Raw genomic sequence first — 18,988 nt, 5'->3', positions numbered from 1 at the left:
AAGAAATTGTTTATAAGAATTATAGTGTGCTTGTTTCAGCTAATACTTAATATAAGCATTTAAAAAAGTTTGAAAAAAAGTGAGTTTTGAACGAATCTGTTTTGATTTTCTTTATAAAGAAAACTAGTCTTCAAATTTCTTTCGAAAGCTGCGCTTAGTTAGATGCTATCGAATTTTTGACAGCAAGTAACGTTATATATATATATGTTAATAAAAAAAAGAAAGAAAGAAATGAAAGTGGGCTTCAGTTTATTTATATAACATGTACAGAGGTACAACGAAATAGTGCTTGATATATTGGTAAAGACAGTCCTTTTTTCCTTAATTTTTATGACAATACTCATATGACAAATATTTTTGCCCACATGCTCTTCCACTACACTAAATAGTTTGTAAAAAAAAAAAAATACGCCTAACTACGTTAGGGTCTATATTTTTTATTCAAAGTATAACATTTTTGTTAAATCAATCTACAGAGAAAATCGAATTTACAAGGAAATTTTAAAGATTTTTGTGAAAATAACAGCATAGGGCACAAAGAGAAAACTGTTGGATCCCCCTATGTATATAGGCTTACTGATTTTCCACAGCCTTCTTACAGCTTTTGGGGTCTTTTTGAATTAAAAATATAGTACCTAATATTATTACACATGGAACGTAATTACAATAATATTGTGAATGAGTTTTTAAATTGATAAGATTAAGAAAAAGGATATTGAAAATTGGGGGTATCTGCAATGATTGATGTCTAAATAATTAATCACAGAACGTGAGGTTATCTTTCCATGGTGATATTCATCCGCGGAGAAACACCATCCTGGCACTTGTTCATCCTGGTCTTTGCAGAAACACCCGTACGAAAACAAATCAGGTAGTTTACGGCACGTGGGTTTGTAACAGGGGCATACATGTGCAGTTTGCATTTTTCGTTCTTGGTTAACTTTGAGTAATAAAATGTTACATATCCTTAATGATTTTATTTGGAAAGTCAAAATGGCGTCCCGAGTCAACCTGACACTTCGAGGTTTGTTAAATTTGCAATATATTTAGTGAGTGAAACTTTTTAATGATTATAAGTCGGCAAATTAAAGAAAAGGAGTCCCCGTTGTTTATTGACCAATACTAACCTTAAAAAGGTATTGCTTGGGTTAGCCAATACATGCCCTACATATATGTAAACCGCATCTAATTGCTGACATCGCTATTTATAGAAAACCTACGCGGTATATCCACTACGTATACATACAAATTAAACTTACCAGCTGCTTACATTGAACTAAATGCAGTTTTTCCGAAAACGTTTAATTGTTTGTGACAAGTTGAACCAAGATCTTAAAGCTATTTTTCTGGCGCAAATATTTTTAAATTCAGAATCACATTATAAACATATTTGTGAAATAATGTTTTTGGCTTCTCTTCTCCTGTTGTTTGGTTTTATAAAAAATATAGTTTTAGATCTCTGAGTTTTTGCTAAAATTTGTTTTAAGTAGTGCAACAGTACAGGGTTGCCATAACTAAAAGCCAGCAAGCGATTCATGGTACAATGTGTATCATGTAATATAAAATGTCAACTTAATTGAAAATTAATTTATTTATAATGTTTTGACGGTCTGACCGGTTCGAATACAGGCGCCAGATAGCTCAATTGGTAGAGCACCTGACTAGAAATTCATGGGGCCCAGGTTCCAATCCCTCATTATTTCTCCCATCCCGTTATATTTAGTGCCCTGAACAACCCCTGGAACTGACAGGTTAACTCCTGCCAGGGGAAGAGCCTGGGGTGATCTTTGAGGTCGAAGATCATTTAAGGGGGAGGAATGTGACGGTCAACCGGTTTCAAATACCGGCGCCTGATAGCTCAGTTGGTAGAATACCTGACTAGAAATTCAGGGGGCTCGGGTTCGAATCCCTCTTTGGTCTGTCATTATTTCTTCCATCCCATTACAACGTATTTGAAGTACTGCAGAATTGTTGAAAGTTTGTCATTAAATTCATGCAAAAATAAACATTCCATCAGCTTATTACATGTTAAAATTAATAGCAGGGACGTAGACACTTTTATGTACTCTGTCTCTCCAGTTTTAAAACAAAAATATGACTCTGTAGTACTCTATAGTACATAGTAATGTAAATTTATTTTTACCTTCGACAAAAGGTAACTCTGATCTTCAACATTGCAGTCCTCTATTACCATTTTTACGTAATCTTGCATACTTCAGACAAAAAACCTGTGTCTTAAAAAGAATTTATTTTATAGAGTAAGGAGCTACTGGGTATACTAAATAAGTGTCAATTAATGTAAAGAAATAAATCTGTCTTCTTTTTTTTTCAGTATGGAATCTGAGGTGTGTCTTCCCTCAGTTGAGATATCTGATTCAGACCTCACGTCGCTTCAGCATTCTGAGGTTTTAGAAGTAGGATACACAGAAATAACACAAAATGAAAGTGAAACTAGGACAGCTGACTTGGAAGATATCAAAGCTGAGACAGAGAATGAGACAAACTTGGGCAGTGATATTATGGCCAATCAGATTGACAATTCCATAACAGTGAATCAAAATGACCAGAAGACTCGCAGTGAAGCCATTGTTCTTCAGATGGAAGGGGGTAAAGGGTCAGTTCCTGTTGAGAATGTCTTTCAAATGGAAAATGAGTTGGGGGATGGTGGCTATATAATTCTCTCAGGAGATGCTGCAGGTATGATATGATTGTGGTTCATTGTGACAAGCAACCGTTTATCTTTGTATATACCGGTATGTATATTGTGTATGTATATTTTACTCCTTATCTTTCAGTCAGTGGTACAAAAAACAGCAATTAATGCTAAGATTTAAATTTTGATCTTCATTTATGAATAATTGTTTCTCAAAGCATACGAAATCCTAATACCCCTGCTAGTCTTTCTATAAATCAGATGATTTTGAAAACGTTCAGGGTCTTAGTATAAAAGATGGGGTTGGTTTTTTGTGGAGTTGATAATGATTGACTAATAATGATGTTATTTATAGCCTCTTTTGGTGTGGAAGGCAGTGAACCAGCGACCAAGAAGATAAGAATTGATGGCGAGTCCTATATTGTTGCTGTCACAGACGAAGGAAACAAAGCTATTAGTATAGAGCATGACAAATCAGGCAACGAGCAACAAATGTTCCTGGTAAGAGTTGTATGAATAAGGCAACAACAAAAAAATAAATGTACTGGTTCACAGCCACTCAAATCCTGCCGCATTGATTGATTTTATTGCCATATTGAATAGGGGAATACATAATCCTTGCAATTAAAATAATATACCTCCCTGCCTTATTTTTTTTTTTCAAACCTTTGGCCTGAGAATCATTAATTAATTCTTAAAATGTTTTTGACACAAGGTGATTTTCAACTGATTACAGAGAAAATTCAGTTTACATCCATCATTACTTAAACTAATCTTAACTTGAGCCATGTTCTTTGTTTCACAAATACACCTGTTGGGTGTGGTCACAGCTTTTCTACACTTATCCAGTATTAGCTATTTTTTTTTTCCATTCGTGCGTCCCTCACATATAAGATTGTATTATTCTGCAACAGGTGACAACATCAACAGCCAGTGGAACAGTCAACCCACACAAAGTGACCAACAGCATCGCACAGAAATCCGAGATCAACCAGGCCTGGTTCACAACCCGAGATGACAAGCAGGCCCTGCACAACACAGGTAATAAAGGGAAGGGGTATTGTTAGCAGATTGTCAGTTCCATTGTTAGTTTTTAAAATTTGGAAATTTTTGAGTGTATTAAATTAAAATTAAAATGTTGTCAAATGAGGACTTCTGTTTCTTTTTAAAAATGGAGAAAGGGGAGCATTAAATAAAATTATTGAGAAATTTAATTTTAAAACAAAATTGAGGAATTCTGTTACTTTTAAAAGGAGAAAGGGACGATCGGGAAATATGATTGGAAGTTGATTGTTGTCAATGTTATTCCAGGAGTCAGTTGGAAACAGGGTCAGTGGACAAACGAGGAGGTGGAGATACTACAGAGTAACATTACCAATTACTGCAAGGTTGGTACACAGCATGTCGTACTGGGTAATAGAGAATGTTCTGCACAAAAGTCATGTACGAAAAGATATGAAGACATTTAGTTAATGAGATGTACACTGTTTATTTTGAAATGAGCTAGAATTATGTTAAAGGATATTTGAATTTTTTTTTGTAATTTATCTTAGATTGTGCAATTTTGAATTATGATATACTTTTCTGTATATTTTTTTGAATGCAAATAATCTGTTCTGTACATTGTATTTCTAGGAATACAATATTGCAGATCCGACAGAAATAATTTTTGAAATGTCTAAGGATGAGCGCAAGAATTTCTACAGAACAGTGGCCAAAGGGCTGATGAGGCCATTATTTTCTGTGTATCGAAGGGTGACTCGAATGTACGACCAAAAGAATTACATGGGGAAGTATACAGTGGAGGAAATCGACTTACTGAAAGAGTGAGTGGAACTAGAATGATTCCAAAAATTGTTATTCATCATCTTACAAAACAACTTTCAAGATTCCACCACATTTGTATTAGATGGATCTAAGCCACTCGCACCCGACAATACAGTTGGTCAACAATCAGAGCTTCAGTCCTACGATGATGAAGCAGTTTGTGAATGACTCGATACCGAGTCCAATTTGGCAGATTTGCTACTAGGCTTAGTAACAGCAGTCTCTGCTTTTCTTTTTCTGATGTTCGTTTTTCCTCAGAAACATCTGTAGGAAGAATGTTGTTCTTCTCTGGGGACAACATGGCATTTGCGATCAGCAATATGTGCACTGTACCATGTGTAGAAAATATATACAAGTCTGTTGCATATAAAACCACACAACTATACAAGATACCTTAAATGTAAGGCCATCAAACCTCTTTTGATAAATAGGATAAATTACCGGTAAAATTGTATTGTCAACCAAGTTGACAGAGTCTTCTTTAAAACATGTCTGAATCCAACACAAGTAACAGAACACTGAATCAGCATATGTGCAGAACCATCTCACATGGTTTCGTAATTGATATTTATGAAAAAGAATCGGCACCAATCACATTAAATTTTCCTTGTTATCTAAATTCTCCATGAAGATCTATCTTCTTTATTCTTTTTTTGTTCTCCAGGCTGCGTAAAATGTACGGCAATGATTGGGCCACCATAGGACAGGCTTTAGGAAGGAGTGCTTCATCTGTGAAGGATAAATGTCGACTCATGAAGGAAACCTGCAACTCAGGTAAGGCCTTAAAAAAAAGTTTTGTGTTTCGGGTAACCAGACCTAACCTACAAAAATGGCCCGATCCTACCATTTTTAGACAGTGTTTTAAAAATTTCCCCAGGCCGATTTTGCATGGAGGTACCGCCATGCATCACACAATGCCGCCATGCTTCCTGCTATGCATGTTTATTTCAAAGCAAAATTCTTTTTCCATTTATTACACATCTTAACTGTAATTGGTAGATATAAAGTTGTCGTTTCTCCGCTCAAACTTCAGAAAAACACTTGCACTCGCAGTGAGCGCAGTTAATTTCGACATCGATCTCAGCAAGGGGGCACACGTGGCTTACGGTTTAAGGACTTAGCTTATGATTAAGATATATTAAAACTGAGTTTATTAATTGGTGATTACTGCATAAATAGAGACGTGATTACTTCTTGTTTTAATATAATGTGCTTTTTTCGACATCTCCGCCATTATCGAATGTTGTGGATTTTCCAAGATCTAAAAATAGCACAATGTTCACTCGATGGTGTTAGCTTGGATTCGATATGCTTGAACTTTTTATTTGCCGCAAGGATATTGGAAACTTGAAAAAATGTACATAATAAAGAAAAAAAAATTACAGTTATTTGCAGAAATGCACGGAAGCGATGTCACATGACTAGAAACATCGTATATTGTATGCCTATGAAAATGATTGACTGCGTACATACACCATGTACACGTAAACGGGGAAGGGGACTGGTGTCAAGATATTACAGAAACTTTCATATGGACCCCCAATTTAAACAAGAAATATTATCTGCCCAGAATAAGTTGAATCAAGTTTGCTGTAATTGTATGGACTTGTTCTGCCTATTTCTTGTTCAACACCCCCCCCCCCTAAAAAAATCTCTTCTATATAATATGTAGAAGAAGGAGTGGGACAGAAGCTGATGTTAAACTGCCATGTGAATCTTTATTTCTTGTGTTTTGTGAAAACTTGTGAGGACCAACCTCTTAAGAAACTGATTTTTAAAAAAAATGTTATTAGTTTTGCCAGAAAAAACCCCAGAAAAATTGTATATTAAATATACACAGATATTAAAATATAATTATGAATTGAAATGATACTTGTTGATGTAGATTTCATGAAAATGCATCAGTTATAGTACATATCATGTAGTACGTTTCATCAAATGGTTATATTATTACACACAGTGATTTCGCCGGCTTAGGCACTTTAATGCCACACTGCGCACTTACTCTGACAAACTCCCCCCCCCTCCCCCCCCCATGCTTCAAAAATTTTCTGGGGAAAACACTGTTAAATAGATGTCTGATTTTTTCCGATTGTGAATTATATCTTATTTCCAATAAAAAATACGTTTTTAAATATGAAACAAACAAACATTCTTATGATTCATACAAAAAAAAATATGATAAAATAAAAAAAAATCCCTACCTACCTAACCTAATTTTTTCATTAATGTTACCCTAAACACACAATTTCTTTTTTTAAGGCCTAATGGTTCTTCTATGATGTCAAGTCTGGTAATGTGCAACATAAGTTGCATACTTTAAGTTGTTTGGATTTTCTGTCACACATGTACATATGTTAATATGTTGATTAATGAAATGTATTGTATATTCAGATTTCCTAGTTACACTCATTTAATTATGATTTTGCTCCTATGTGATAATTATTTCTCTGAGAAATGTTAGTTGTAACTAAAATGTGTACAGTATCAGCATACCTCAAGGGGCAGGGTTTGATAAAATCACTTCATGAATTCACCAATTGTAATAGAATACATTTGCATTTATTTGTACATTTTTACTATATTCCAAAGACTGTGAAAGAGCTTTGTTACTCTTATCAGAGGGATATTGCATCTGTAACTAAGTATTCACTATTTTTAGAAAATTTTCCTTATTTGCTATATGTATATGTATTTCATGAACATGTTGCTGGTACATGTAAGTTTAATAAGTATCATTTCTTTGACAGGAAAATGGCTTCCAGAAGAGGAGAAAAGATTGTGTGATGCAGTGTATGAGTTAAGTGGAACTAAACAAGGTAATCATTGTTTTACTGTAGCTGACATCATTGTGTTCATTGTTAAGATATGTTCATGTTTCTTGAGTGTTAAAGATATTTTAACATTTATACAGATGCCTAAAAAAATTATTGCAAAAATCAATCCTTCCCCCTTTCTTTTATCATGTAAATAAAAACCAATGAAAAATTGCAGATATAAAACCAGTGATGAGATATATTTGTCTATCTGTTCCAGGTGAAAGTGTGACCTCTGGGCTGTCCTGGTCCAATGTGGCAGAGAGGGTGGTGACACGATCGGAGAAACAGTGCCGCACAAAATGGCTGAACTACATGAACTGGAAGCAGAAGGGAGGGACGGAATGGACCAGGGAGGACGACATGAATCTCATCCTAAGGTGGGTGTGTGTGAATAGCCAAATACAGGAACTAAAGGGGGTGCTGAAGTGAATACTTGATGTGGAAGGCAGTCTCATATTAAGGTGTGGGAATTGTATAGAACTTGTAAACCAAGGTAGAAGCTGGAATTAAAATTGTACTTTCATCATAGGTGTGTGAAGTTAACTATGGGTGATAAAGACAGTAATTAAACAATAAAATCCTTTCTTTGGTGATTCATTCGGGATATGAAGGTGGCGACATTGCAGAAAAAAATACATAACCCCCATTTCTACATGTCTCATTGTCCAAGGTAACGTGTTTAGGTGTATGAAATACCTTAATGTGGTGATGCATAAATAGTGCTACATGCATCAGCCTTATATAGGGGGTGTGTAGTGATAAGCAGAACAATATATTTCGACAACTAAAATGGCGATAGTCAGAGATAAAAGGGAAAATATTGCATATTTATGAATTCATGTCAGCTTTAAGGTGTGTAAATTGTAAAGTTAAACTTCAGTCTTTACCATTCACATATTGATATTACTTCATTAATGTCATAGGCAATGTGATAGGAGGAATCTCTCATCTAATGCTTTGTGAGTTGGTTTTGTATGAAAAATTAGTGCTGGAAAATATATACATGTATTAACATCTTTCAATGAACAACACTTTGACAATCTCATCTACAAAAAACCCCCCCCAAAAACCATGTTAATTATTAGGTCTAAGTAATAGATACAGGAAGACAGAGTTTTATTTTAAAAAACACTGGTAAATATACATTTTTAATTTCCTGCAGAATATCCAATCTTGGAGTGTCCAATGACACTGAGATAGACTGGAAGGCCCTGTCAGACAACTGGCCGAGGTGAGCAGTGGTTTGTTTCTGTAAAAGATGATTTTAGGTCACTGATATTGAAAGCATAGTGAGAAACTGTTTGACTATTTCTATTATATTTTTACAGTGTGAGGTCTCCACAGTGGTTGAGAGGAAAATGGTGGTCGCTGAAACGGAACTATCACCACTACCAGTGCATGCCATTTCAAGGTCCTTATAAGAACTCATTGATTTTTATATAACTTGTACACATGTGTGGGTGTTTGTTTTACAGCCTTATAATGTAGATCTATGGATAAAGTGTATTTTGAAACTGTTTATTGAAATGTTTTTTTCCTAAAAAATTAAACAGTTCTTCATAACAATGTATTGTCAATTGGAATTCTGATTGATTACTTACAAGTCATACAAATACATGGGTATTAAATGAAAATTGTCAATGGTTTTGATTAACAATCTATTCTCACCAAATTTCAGATTTGCTTGAACATTTAAAGACCAACCATGTTGGAAATGTTCGGATGAAGAACCAGATGAAATTATCCTCGGAAATGGTAGCCATGCCAGTAACTCTACAAACAGGTGAGAATGAAGGCAGGTGCCTTGAAACATACATAAAACATACAGAGATTTCACATGTACTTTGTACATGTATGAGTACATGTATGTTAGATATAAATATGTATGTATATAATGTAAGTTATATAGATAAGGATACATGTTTGTACAATGTATGTAAAAACGCTTCTTGTTTCTTTTCAATCATACAACTCTTTCCCTCTTGACTCTGTGAAACCTACAGAGGTTTTATCTGTGATCGGTGTGAAAGGTGCAAAAAGAAAAAATAAGAACTTTATGTCCTTGTATCAAAGAAATGGCATGATGGCATTGCTATTGTGAACATCTTCCTGAGATTCTGAAGTTCTTTCTGCAAGATTTACACAGGTTTTCTGTGAATGATATCTTGTTGTTACTAATGTAATCTAGTATTTGAAGGGATAAAGAATTCAGTTTGTATCATGTTACTTGGGTTGCCTATGTCACATTTTGTAATTTGTCAAAGAAAAAATCTTTTCCCGTGAATTTAAGTACTACAGGTACTTTAGCTCGTCCTCATTGTTTTAATACATATGACAGTAAATACATGTATGTTCAAATAGTTGGATTGAAATTTTGAGGGCAAATACTCTAATAGACTGGGCTTTATAAACCATTAAATGATAAGAAATTAATTTAAATGCTACCTTCTTTGCCCCAGTATATCAAGTACATATGCACTATATAGGTACCAGTATTTGGTGGAGAGATAAGAGAATGCTCAAAAACCTTTTATTTTAATGTGTCTATATTTAAAACAGGTTCAGATGGTTCGACCACTACTGAGGCTGTACAGACGTATGAAATCCTACATCAGACCAGCTCAGGGGCTTTCCTGATCACACAACCCAACAATAACCCGGCCATCACCATAAATGGCTCCCCAGTCACCACCGATCATATTATTGTCCATACATTACCTGTAAGTACCTACCATATCATTGTCCATACATTACCTGTAAGTACCTACCACATCATTGTCCATACATTGCCTGTAAGTACCGACCACATCAATGTCCATACATTACCTGTAAGTACCGACCTTATCATTGTCCATACATTACCTGTAAGTAGCGACCACATCAATGTCCATACATTACCTGTAAGTACCGACCTTATCATTGTCCATACATTACCTGTAAGTACCTACCACGTCATTGTCCATACATTACCTGTTAGTACCGACCTTATCATTGTCCATACATTACCTGTAAGTACCGACCTTATCATTGTCTGTACATTACCTGTAAGTACCTCCCATATCATTGTCCATACATTACCTGTATGTACCGACCTTATCATTGTCCATACATTACCTGTAAGTACCGACCTTATCATTGTCCATACATAACCTGTATTTACCGACCATATCATTGTCCATACATTACTTGTAAGTACCGACCTTATCATTGTCCGTACATTACCTGTATGTACCGACCTTATCATTGTCCATACATTACCTGTAAGTACAGACCACATGCTTTAATAAAATGATCAAATTGTAGACCTCCACAGCAGTACAGGGTCAGGAGCACTTGGCAGTACAGATGAACCCAATCATACTCAACACATCCACAGACAGTCTTAGTCTCGACTCGGCAGAAATCTCACTACAGAACTCCACTAACAGTACCGAGCAAGGTGAGTCATTATCTCAGTAGATCGGTACTATCATAATGGAGCTCTCATGCTAATATTGAGCAATGTGAATACCTGTCTCAGCAGTGAATGTTTTTATTGTACATGTATTTTTATCTCTGCTAGATGAGTTTGAGAGAGTCTGATACAAAGTCTTATAAATGCTCTGGATTTTATTCACACCTTTTTTCCATTGAAATTATTCATAGCTGCTGAATGGTGAGAGAAAAACAGGATTACAATTACATTGTTCTTTTTTTCAGACTTGGCAGATCAGATGATATCCAATTCCACACCTGAAATTGACACACAGACTGAAATTACTTCAGAGTCTACATCTTTTGAAAATGAGGTAGGACTTATTTCCTGGCATATACTGGTACATGTATTTGCTTTTATTGAACTTTTATCATTAAAATCCAGACATCAGGCCTCAGGATCATGGAGCAATCTTTGAATTAAGTGCAAAATTGTACACTGTTTAAAATGTCCCTGGATTGACAACATCAACAAATGTGAATTGCTATTAAAAGTGTATTGATATATAAAGGTTGATTGCAAATCTCAATCTTAATTTCATAATAAACAATCATTTTGTGACTAGCTTAAATTTTCTCTCAAGTTTGAAATTGCTTCATAATCCTCAGGCCAGATTTCATAATATATATTTTCAATTGATAATTAACTGAAAATCTTATCAGTTATATGGAAAAATATCTCCATCCATTATTGACAAGGTCAGGTAGCTGTAGGAAATATTAACTGAAGTGGTATGATTTTTAAAATAAATAAATCAGTTTCTAAAAGTTGAGCTGTAAAGTTGTTACTAAGTATATTGACCCTTTGTGTCTTTAGAGTACAGTAGAATAAGATAAATTTGATGGTTGCCCTTGCCCTATGATTATTAATCATTTTATATTTAGAGCAGACCATCTCGTGGTTTGTAAATAGTGTATAACATAGTCATTCTTTTATTGAAAAAATAAATGTTGATATCAGTATTGATTAAGGAATCAGGCACTGATTTAATATATTTTAATTTTGGAACAGGCCATAGCATCATCTGTGATAGAAGCGGACCATGAGGCCAGTCAGTCCCAGATCGTTATATCCTCAGAGAATGACCTCCCGGGAAACTACAAGTTAGTGATGGTCACCGCGTCCAATGACAACAGTACCGAGGAGTACATGTTCTCACAGTCAGGTACGAAAAATCAGGTGTGAAAACAGTCTCTGCTGCAAAATACTGACTCTATTTTTTAAAGCTGACATTCTCACACCTGTACACATTCAAATATAGTAAAGTATGTGTAAGACTTTGATTTCATAAATTCTTAAAAAATTAAATTCAATTGAATTCAATGGCTATTGCTTGATTATAAGAATAATTTTCTTGAATATTATATGCATAAACTTTCTCTCTTCTTCATGACTTGTGATTTCAAATGGCATAGCAATTTTGTACAGTCTTTTGTTATTTAGGAGCAATTTGTCTTTAGAAATCTAAATTAATAGGTATGAATAATTTTTGTTGTTTTCAAATTCATTTATACATATAATTTACTAATAAGTATGATTCCCTCTACTTCTTAAAGAAACTTATAGTCAATTCTTAGCTCTATAGAAACAGCCAGACTGAAATCAACACGTCCTGTTTATCTATTGGTGGAAAAAGAAAGCATTTTATTATTAAAATAAAACCGAAGTCAACCAGTCTCTACTTCTTTATAAACCCTGTTCCTCTCTTTAACCGCATTGAGTTATTTTGATATTTGACATATTACAGATCCCATGCTGCCCTCGGGAGAGACCGACCTGATTGGTGCTTCGTCTGACATAGATTCTGACAAAGGTCAAGGTCAAGTCACACTGGACATATCCAGTCCAGACATCACAACCTCATCTTCATGAATATTCATATCTGTGTGGGCTACTGACAGCACCAGAAGTCATCTGGAAACCTCAGCAAATACAGAGGTCAATTTTATGTACTGTTGTCCTAAATGTTACAAAGAATTTAAAGATCAACAGTTTCAGTAATGAAAAATGTAGTAAAAAGCAGACATGTAAGACAAGAACTATGTTCTTAATCTTTTACTATGGATATTGTACATGTGTGGTATGACAAGTTTTTTTCTGCGTGATATTCTTGTATGGTGATCCCTAAATGCAGGAGTCTGGTACAGCACAAAATTATGCATGGCTGTTGAAACTATTGAACCATTTAGTCCCTGGAAAATGATGCATGTAGTTTTTTTTTGTTGTTGATGTATAAAAGAATTTATATGTGTGATTGCAGTGATGGGAAATATTTGAAACAAATTGTTTGACCAACGAGACTCAATGTGTTGTCTATTAAAGTTGCTTTGTCCAATTTTTTTGTTATTACAGCATCAAATAATTGTCCATACAAACCAATTATCTTAGAGAGTCACAGGCTTTCTCTTTTTCACACCAGCATATTCAGTCTATTTTCAAAGTTAGAAATATTCAAAGTAAAAAAAATAATTTCGTTATGGCCAAACAAACATACAAACCAAAATGTATCATGTGAATGTTTAGAAAAGGAAACCGTTTGGTTTCGTTTCCCGAATAATTGGGGTTATTCAACCGCATGCTATGTGTCAATTGTAAACAAAGCGAACAAAATTTACTCGGGTTTATTTTTAATTTGCCAGATCAATATGACCTTTATTTATAGCAATGTCAAAGTCGTAATACAACCATACCCGTCTCAACATCAGGGGTCAATTTTAACATGAGGCGAAATAACGTAATGTCGTATGTGTTGATTATAACAAATTTTGTACATTTTTAATTAAAATTTGGCTTAATTGACCGGGAAACTACTGCAATGTCTATTATTATACACATACTTAGCATAACCATTGTTTAAAAGCGTACTTAATATTTAATATAAAATTGGACCAAGCAGCTTTAATTGAAGTTGAGGGTAAGTATTGGGCTAGCAGAATCAAAAGCTGTAATATGTGACAAGGGGAATAACTCCTGTCTCTTACAACTGAGAAATGAGGTGTTTGTGGTTTCTTTGTAAGAAACTGTAGAAAAGCTATATTTGTAATACAAAATAAAATGCACCCATAGTGTATGCTCCAGTCCTTCTGTTTAAATCCAAGAAATGCCAGTTTAATGTTTAAATAAAAGGTTATTGTATCCGGGTAGCTCACGTTTGTTACAATGCTTACTGTTTCAGATATATGATGTTGTGTACAGTAACTGTTACTTTTTAATGTTCCTGTTTTGATTATAAAACATTTTTGAAATGAAACGTCTTCTATTTGTTTCTCACTCATGGTTTGTTCTTGTTGCAGAACATGATATGCAGATGGAAACGGTTGACTTGAATTTCTACTGAATTCTTATAGACTTAGTTGTTTTCACGGTTCACTTGAATTTCTACTGAATTCTTATAGACTTAGTTGTTTTCATAATTGCATTTGATAAAATTGTCTTCAGACGCATACATAACTGATTTCAGTAAAAATCGGGTTTGAACGGAAGTTAGACTGACTGTAGACAGTACTCCATGACTTGCATTTTTATGGCAGTTTTAACAAGAAAATGAGTTATGATGCCATTAAAGCATTGGTAGTTTTTAGGGGGTATATTTTCAACCAAAAAATATTTTAAAAAATTAAAATGGCAGTAGTCTTTAATTGCTAAGATGAACATTGAAAATTTTGGCCAGCTTCGGGCAGAAAAAAGCCAATTCAAGAAATGTTAACATTCTTATCCTCAAATGTACAAGATGGCCGCATATAACCCTTAATAATACAAAAAAAAAATAGTGCATTAAGTACATCGTTGACTTTTAATTAAAGGTTAATGATATAATATTTTATTGCAATAGCCTATGATAGAGGGTGAACTTCAACCATTAACGATGCTTATTTTGCATTTTTTGCTTATTTGATTTGGGGGCGTTAATTTTGACCTTGACATTGTATCATTAGTGGACGGTTAAGTAGGTCGTTAATGATAAAATTATATCGATACGGACAAAAGTCTGACAACTAATGACACTTTAATTTATATCATCATTGAACAGTTATAGTGACGGCAGGACCAAAACTGATAAAGACATACTATAGTCTGTCCCAAGTTATTGCTTTCATCAATTTTTGATGATTTTTAATAAAAATACACATACCTGTGAAAGAAATACAATTAAAATCGATGAAAGGGAATATATCCAAGAGATCTTCATTGAACAAAAATTATTATCTCTTTTCACTCATGAAATTTCACACGAACGAAAACAATTTTCTTACGGAGATTTATAATGAGAAATGTTTACATCTTTTCTCCATTTGGAAGTACTCGGGTTACTTCGCGCAATTTTTTAACGTCATCATCCGGGCTTATTAATGACTGATGCAATGCAAAATCTCCGTAGACTTTCAATTTTGGGATGTGTATTGAAACCTGAAGCGGTAGAGGGGGCGTTTCAAAACAGATAATCTGGACATTTTTTCATATTAGTGGATGAACGTAGTTTGAGCACAAAGGTATTTATATATATTATTGAAATATCAAGCAAAAAGTGGTGGAAGCAAAAACTTGGGACAGAGTGTAGAGTATGGTGGCATATCTCTGCCCCTTGTGTGCAAGTTTTTTTTCTATCAAATATGTCGACATGCAAGATAGATATGTTGACATGCAAGATAGTTATGTCAACATGCAACATAACTATGTTGACATGCAAGAAAATTACAATCAAATAAAAATTATAAAAAATTTCAAAAAATCTTAAATATTGCCCACATGTGACATCCAAGATGCTAGATGCTACTTATTTGTGTCGACATGCAACTTATTTATGTTGACATGCAAGATAAATATGTTGACATGCAACTTATTTATGTCAACATGCAACTTTGTTATGTTCACATGCTACTTATTTATGTTGACATGCAACTTAGTTATGATGACATGCGAGATAAATATGTTGACATGCAACTTAGTTATGTTGACATGCTACTTATTTATGTCGACATGCGAGATAAATATGTTGACATGCAACTTAGTTATGTTGACATGCTACTTATTTATGTCGACATGCAACTTAATTATGTTAACATGCGACCTCCGTATGTCGACATGCAACTTATTTATGTCGACATGCAACTTAGTTATGTTAACATGCAAGATAAATATGTTAACATGCAAGATAAATATGTCGACATGCAAGATAAATATGTTGACATGCAACATACTTATGTCAACATGCAACTTAGTTATGTTGACATGCAACTTATTTATGTTGACATGCAACTTATTTATGTCAATATGCAACTTTTTCATTCTTGCATGCTGCTCGTTTGAAAGAGGGTATAGTTTAATCAAATCTGTGGTTGCAGTGATAGAGAAACTAACATTTTGGGACGTCATCGATCTTGTCTCTCCCACAACAGACAAGGTAAAACTCTTGTTTTAGATCTAATATAAAACTGATATTTGATGTAATGAAGATCTTTTGATTGAGCAATCTGGTCTTTTTATAATCCTACCTGATTATTATTCTTGGTGTTAATTTCTCTTTTGGTCAGTGTCTAATTCTAAAATGATATGAGTACTTCTTGTAGCCATTATATATATATAATATAACCGCGCTTTTAGTACTTCACTACCTTACATGTTAATTTTATTTAAATTGCAAATTTTTGATATAATAATAAAACGCTTGCAAGCCAAATCGTGGTATACTAGTATTTATAGAATTACTTAATAGTTTGATGTACATTTACACATGTAGAAACCAAAACAAAAATTCACTGGGTATAAAGTGTGTGTTTTATTTTACTTTTTTCAGCAAAAAAAAAAAAAGATACAATGGGTGAAAATATCTATACACCTGCTATGGCTCAACGTTTGGTTGTGGACGGACTACCCCTCAGTAGAAATGAAATGATTGCTGTTTATTACCACTCTGGTTATACTATTCAGGAAATCATTGGATTTCTTGCGAGCAGACATAACACTGCTTTAAGTGCGAGACAAATTCATCGAGTTTTAAGGGAAATGAATCTAACGAGACGAAACAACCAGCCACGTTTGGAGGACATTGTAACGGCTATTTTACATGAACTTTCAGGCTCGGGCGGTGACATTGGCTATAGAGGAATGAGGAGACGTCTGCTAGTCGACCATGACCTCAATGTGTCTTGTGAATTGGTGCGCCTTGCATTAACTGTTTTGGACGCAGAAGGTGTAATAAGACGTAGACAACGTCGTCTTCAGCGTAGAAGGTACATTAACGAAGGGCCCAATTTTTGTGTTCATCTAGATGGCTGGGACAAATTGAAACCATTTGGAATTTCCATTCATGGTTGTGTAGATGGCTTTTCAAGACGTATTCTCTGGCTTAGAGCTTGCAATTCTAACAAAAACCCTGAATATATATCCAGATTTTATATAGACTATATCAAAGAAATAAACGGGGTTCCTGTGGTCGTATACGCGGACAGGGGTACTGAGAACTGCATAGTTCGAGATTTGCAATACGCTTTGCGATGGAATCACCAGGATCCTCTGCAAGGACTATCAAGTTTTAGGTATGGATCGTCATATAGAAATACAAGAATAGAGCGATTTTGGCGGTGTTTACGGGAAATGTGTGGCAATTTTTGGATAAATTACTTTAAGGATATGGATAATTTGGGTGTTTTTGACACATCCGATGTAGTTCACCTAGAGTGTGCTAGGTATTGTTTCTTACCAATTATCAACAGGGAATTGTACAGAGTTATACAGCATTGGAATGAACACACAATTAGAAGAAACCGCAATGCAGATTGTCCGTCTGGAAAACCAGATGTTATGTATTTTCAGCCCGAAATTTACCAAACAAGAGATTATAAAATGCCTATACCTGGTAATCTGAATGGCATAGAACAAGAATATTGTGCCTACCCTCCTGCAAATGGTGTTTCGATGGAATTTGAAGTTATTGGTACTCAAATAAGAATTGAAAACGGTTTGAATTACCCACCAAACACAGTAGAAGAAGCAACAGAACTCTTTATCCGTATAACAAACTATGTAGATCGCTTATAAATTACATGTATATACATAGATTTGACTCATGTGGTTATAAGGAGGTATCTTTTTCGTATGTTCTAAATATTGTTTGATAAAGGAATTAGAAATTGTATCTTTGTGAAGATTTTTTATTTAATTGCAAATTCGAAGTACTAGTAAAGTAGGACAAACTTCTAATTTAAGGTTAAAAATTTTAAAAAAAAGTTCCTTTTTAAATGAACATGTCATAGATAATGCATTGTTAATAATAAAATCTCTAGATCTATTCTCCCTCATTCAGAACATACCTACTTGACATTAAAAAGGACATTGTTAGATTTTGGTCACACTTTATATTACCATTTTTATTGTTCAAAATATTAAATTAATTTACTGCGCTTTGCCTTTATATCTTGAAATTGTTCAAGTAGAACATCACTGAATTCATGAATGCTATGTTATATATAATTGAGATGGTGACCATCTCAAAGGGCCCCGCTCAAATATGGACAAATAATAGAATAAAAAGTATTTCACAGCATTTTGCTTCGACATTGACCTGTAACTTAAAAATTGTCCTGTTTTTATTATTCCCGTCTCATTACCCTTACTTTAAGCATTTTACTTTTGGTTCTGAATAAGATTAAGCAAATAGAAAATATTATTCAAGGTCAGTGTACATCCTTTAATCACAAAAACTCTGTGGGTGAAATATGAGCCAGACTGGACGAAAAGAAGAAAAGATGTGCTTCGGACAAAGATTTTTCATTTGTTTACAATTCTGCTATAACCTTGATCTTAGAACATAGTTTAAGGTCACTGTATACCCTTAAATGAGACCTCGGATGGACAGATGGACGGACGGACACACCAATTACGATAGACCGCCCGCAGAGAGAGGTCCCAAAATGTCAATCGCCATGACATTTCATCTAAGGAAATGCATATATACCTTGCTGTCCACCTAACATTAGAGAAAATTATTTAAACTGCAACATCAGATTTAATGAATTTTCGGTCATAAACATCAACTTTACCAATGTAAAAAGACCCAAGATACGTGCCTCATTGCACATTGTCTTGGGTAGTAACAAATCTGCAGGCACGCACAATTGTTCAAAGTTATGTATCACACAATTTCTTTTGCATTCAAATTTAATCATTTGATTCAAAATTTTACCATTTTGAAAATCGGTCATATTTCAAAAAAGT

General features: G+C 34.3%; 2 protein-coding genes across 3 annotated transcripts; both read left to right on the top strand.

Moving 5' to 3' along the window:
• The first annotated feature begins 769 nt into the window (after positions 1–769).
• Positions 770–14,024, top strand: LOC128157752 (cyclin-D-binding Myb-like transcription factor 1). Of its 2 annotated transcripts, none has more exons than XM_052820362.1 (17): positions 770–871; positions 2,333–2,697; positions 3,009–3,154; positions 3,568–3,694; positions 3,965–4,041; positions 4,289–4,479; positions 5,145–5,254; positions 7,231–7,299; positions 7,517–7,676; positions 8,462–8,530; positions 8,628–8,710; positions 8,978–9,082; positions 9,859–10,019; positions 10,603–10,738; positions 10,999–11,087; positions 11,786–11,939; positions 12,522–14,024. In XM_052820362.1, exons 1-17 carry the CDS (start codon positions 786–788, stop codon positions 12,644–12,646), a joined length of 2,253 nt encoding a protein of 750 aa, XP_052676322.1. In that variant the 5' UTR covers positions 770–785; the 3' UTR covers positions 12,647–14,024. The 2 variants fall into 2 exon arrangements, with proteins under 2 accessions (XP_052676322.1, XP_052676323.1); XM_052820363.1 differs by lacking the exon at positions 770–871 and adding an exon at positions 880–1,024.
• Positions 14,025–16,367: 2,343 nt separating this feature from the next.
• On the top strand, positions 16,368–17,909 carry LOC128157759 (uncharacterized). Its single transcript, XM_052820374.1, has one exon. It carries the CDS (start codon positions 16,589–16,591, stop codon positions 17,810–17,812), a length of 1,224 nt encoding a protein of 407 aa, XP_052676334.1. The 5' UTR covers positions 16,368–16,588; the 3' UTR covers positions 17,813–17,909.
• The last annotated feature ends 1,079 nt before the right edge of the window (positions 17,910–18,988 follow it).

Source organism: Crassostrea angulata, chromosome 8, assembly GCF_025612915.1.
Source record: "Crassostrea angulata isolate pt1a10 chromosome 8, ASM2561291v2, whole genome shotgun sequence".
NCBI classification, from domain to species: domain Eukaryota; kingdom Metazoa; phylum Mollusca; class Bivalvia; order Ostreida; family Ostreidae; genus Magallana; species Magallana angulata.
Note: the sequence above shows the minus strand (reverse complement) of the source record. Positions and strands in the feature narration are given on the sequence as shown.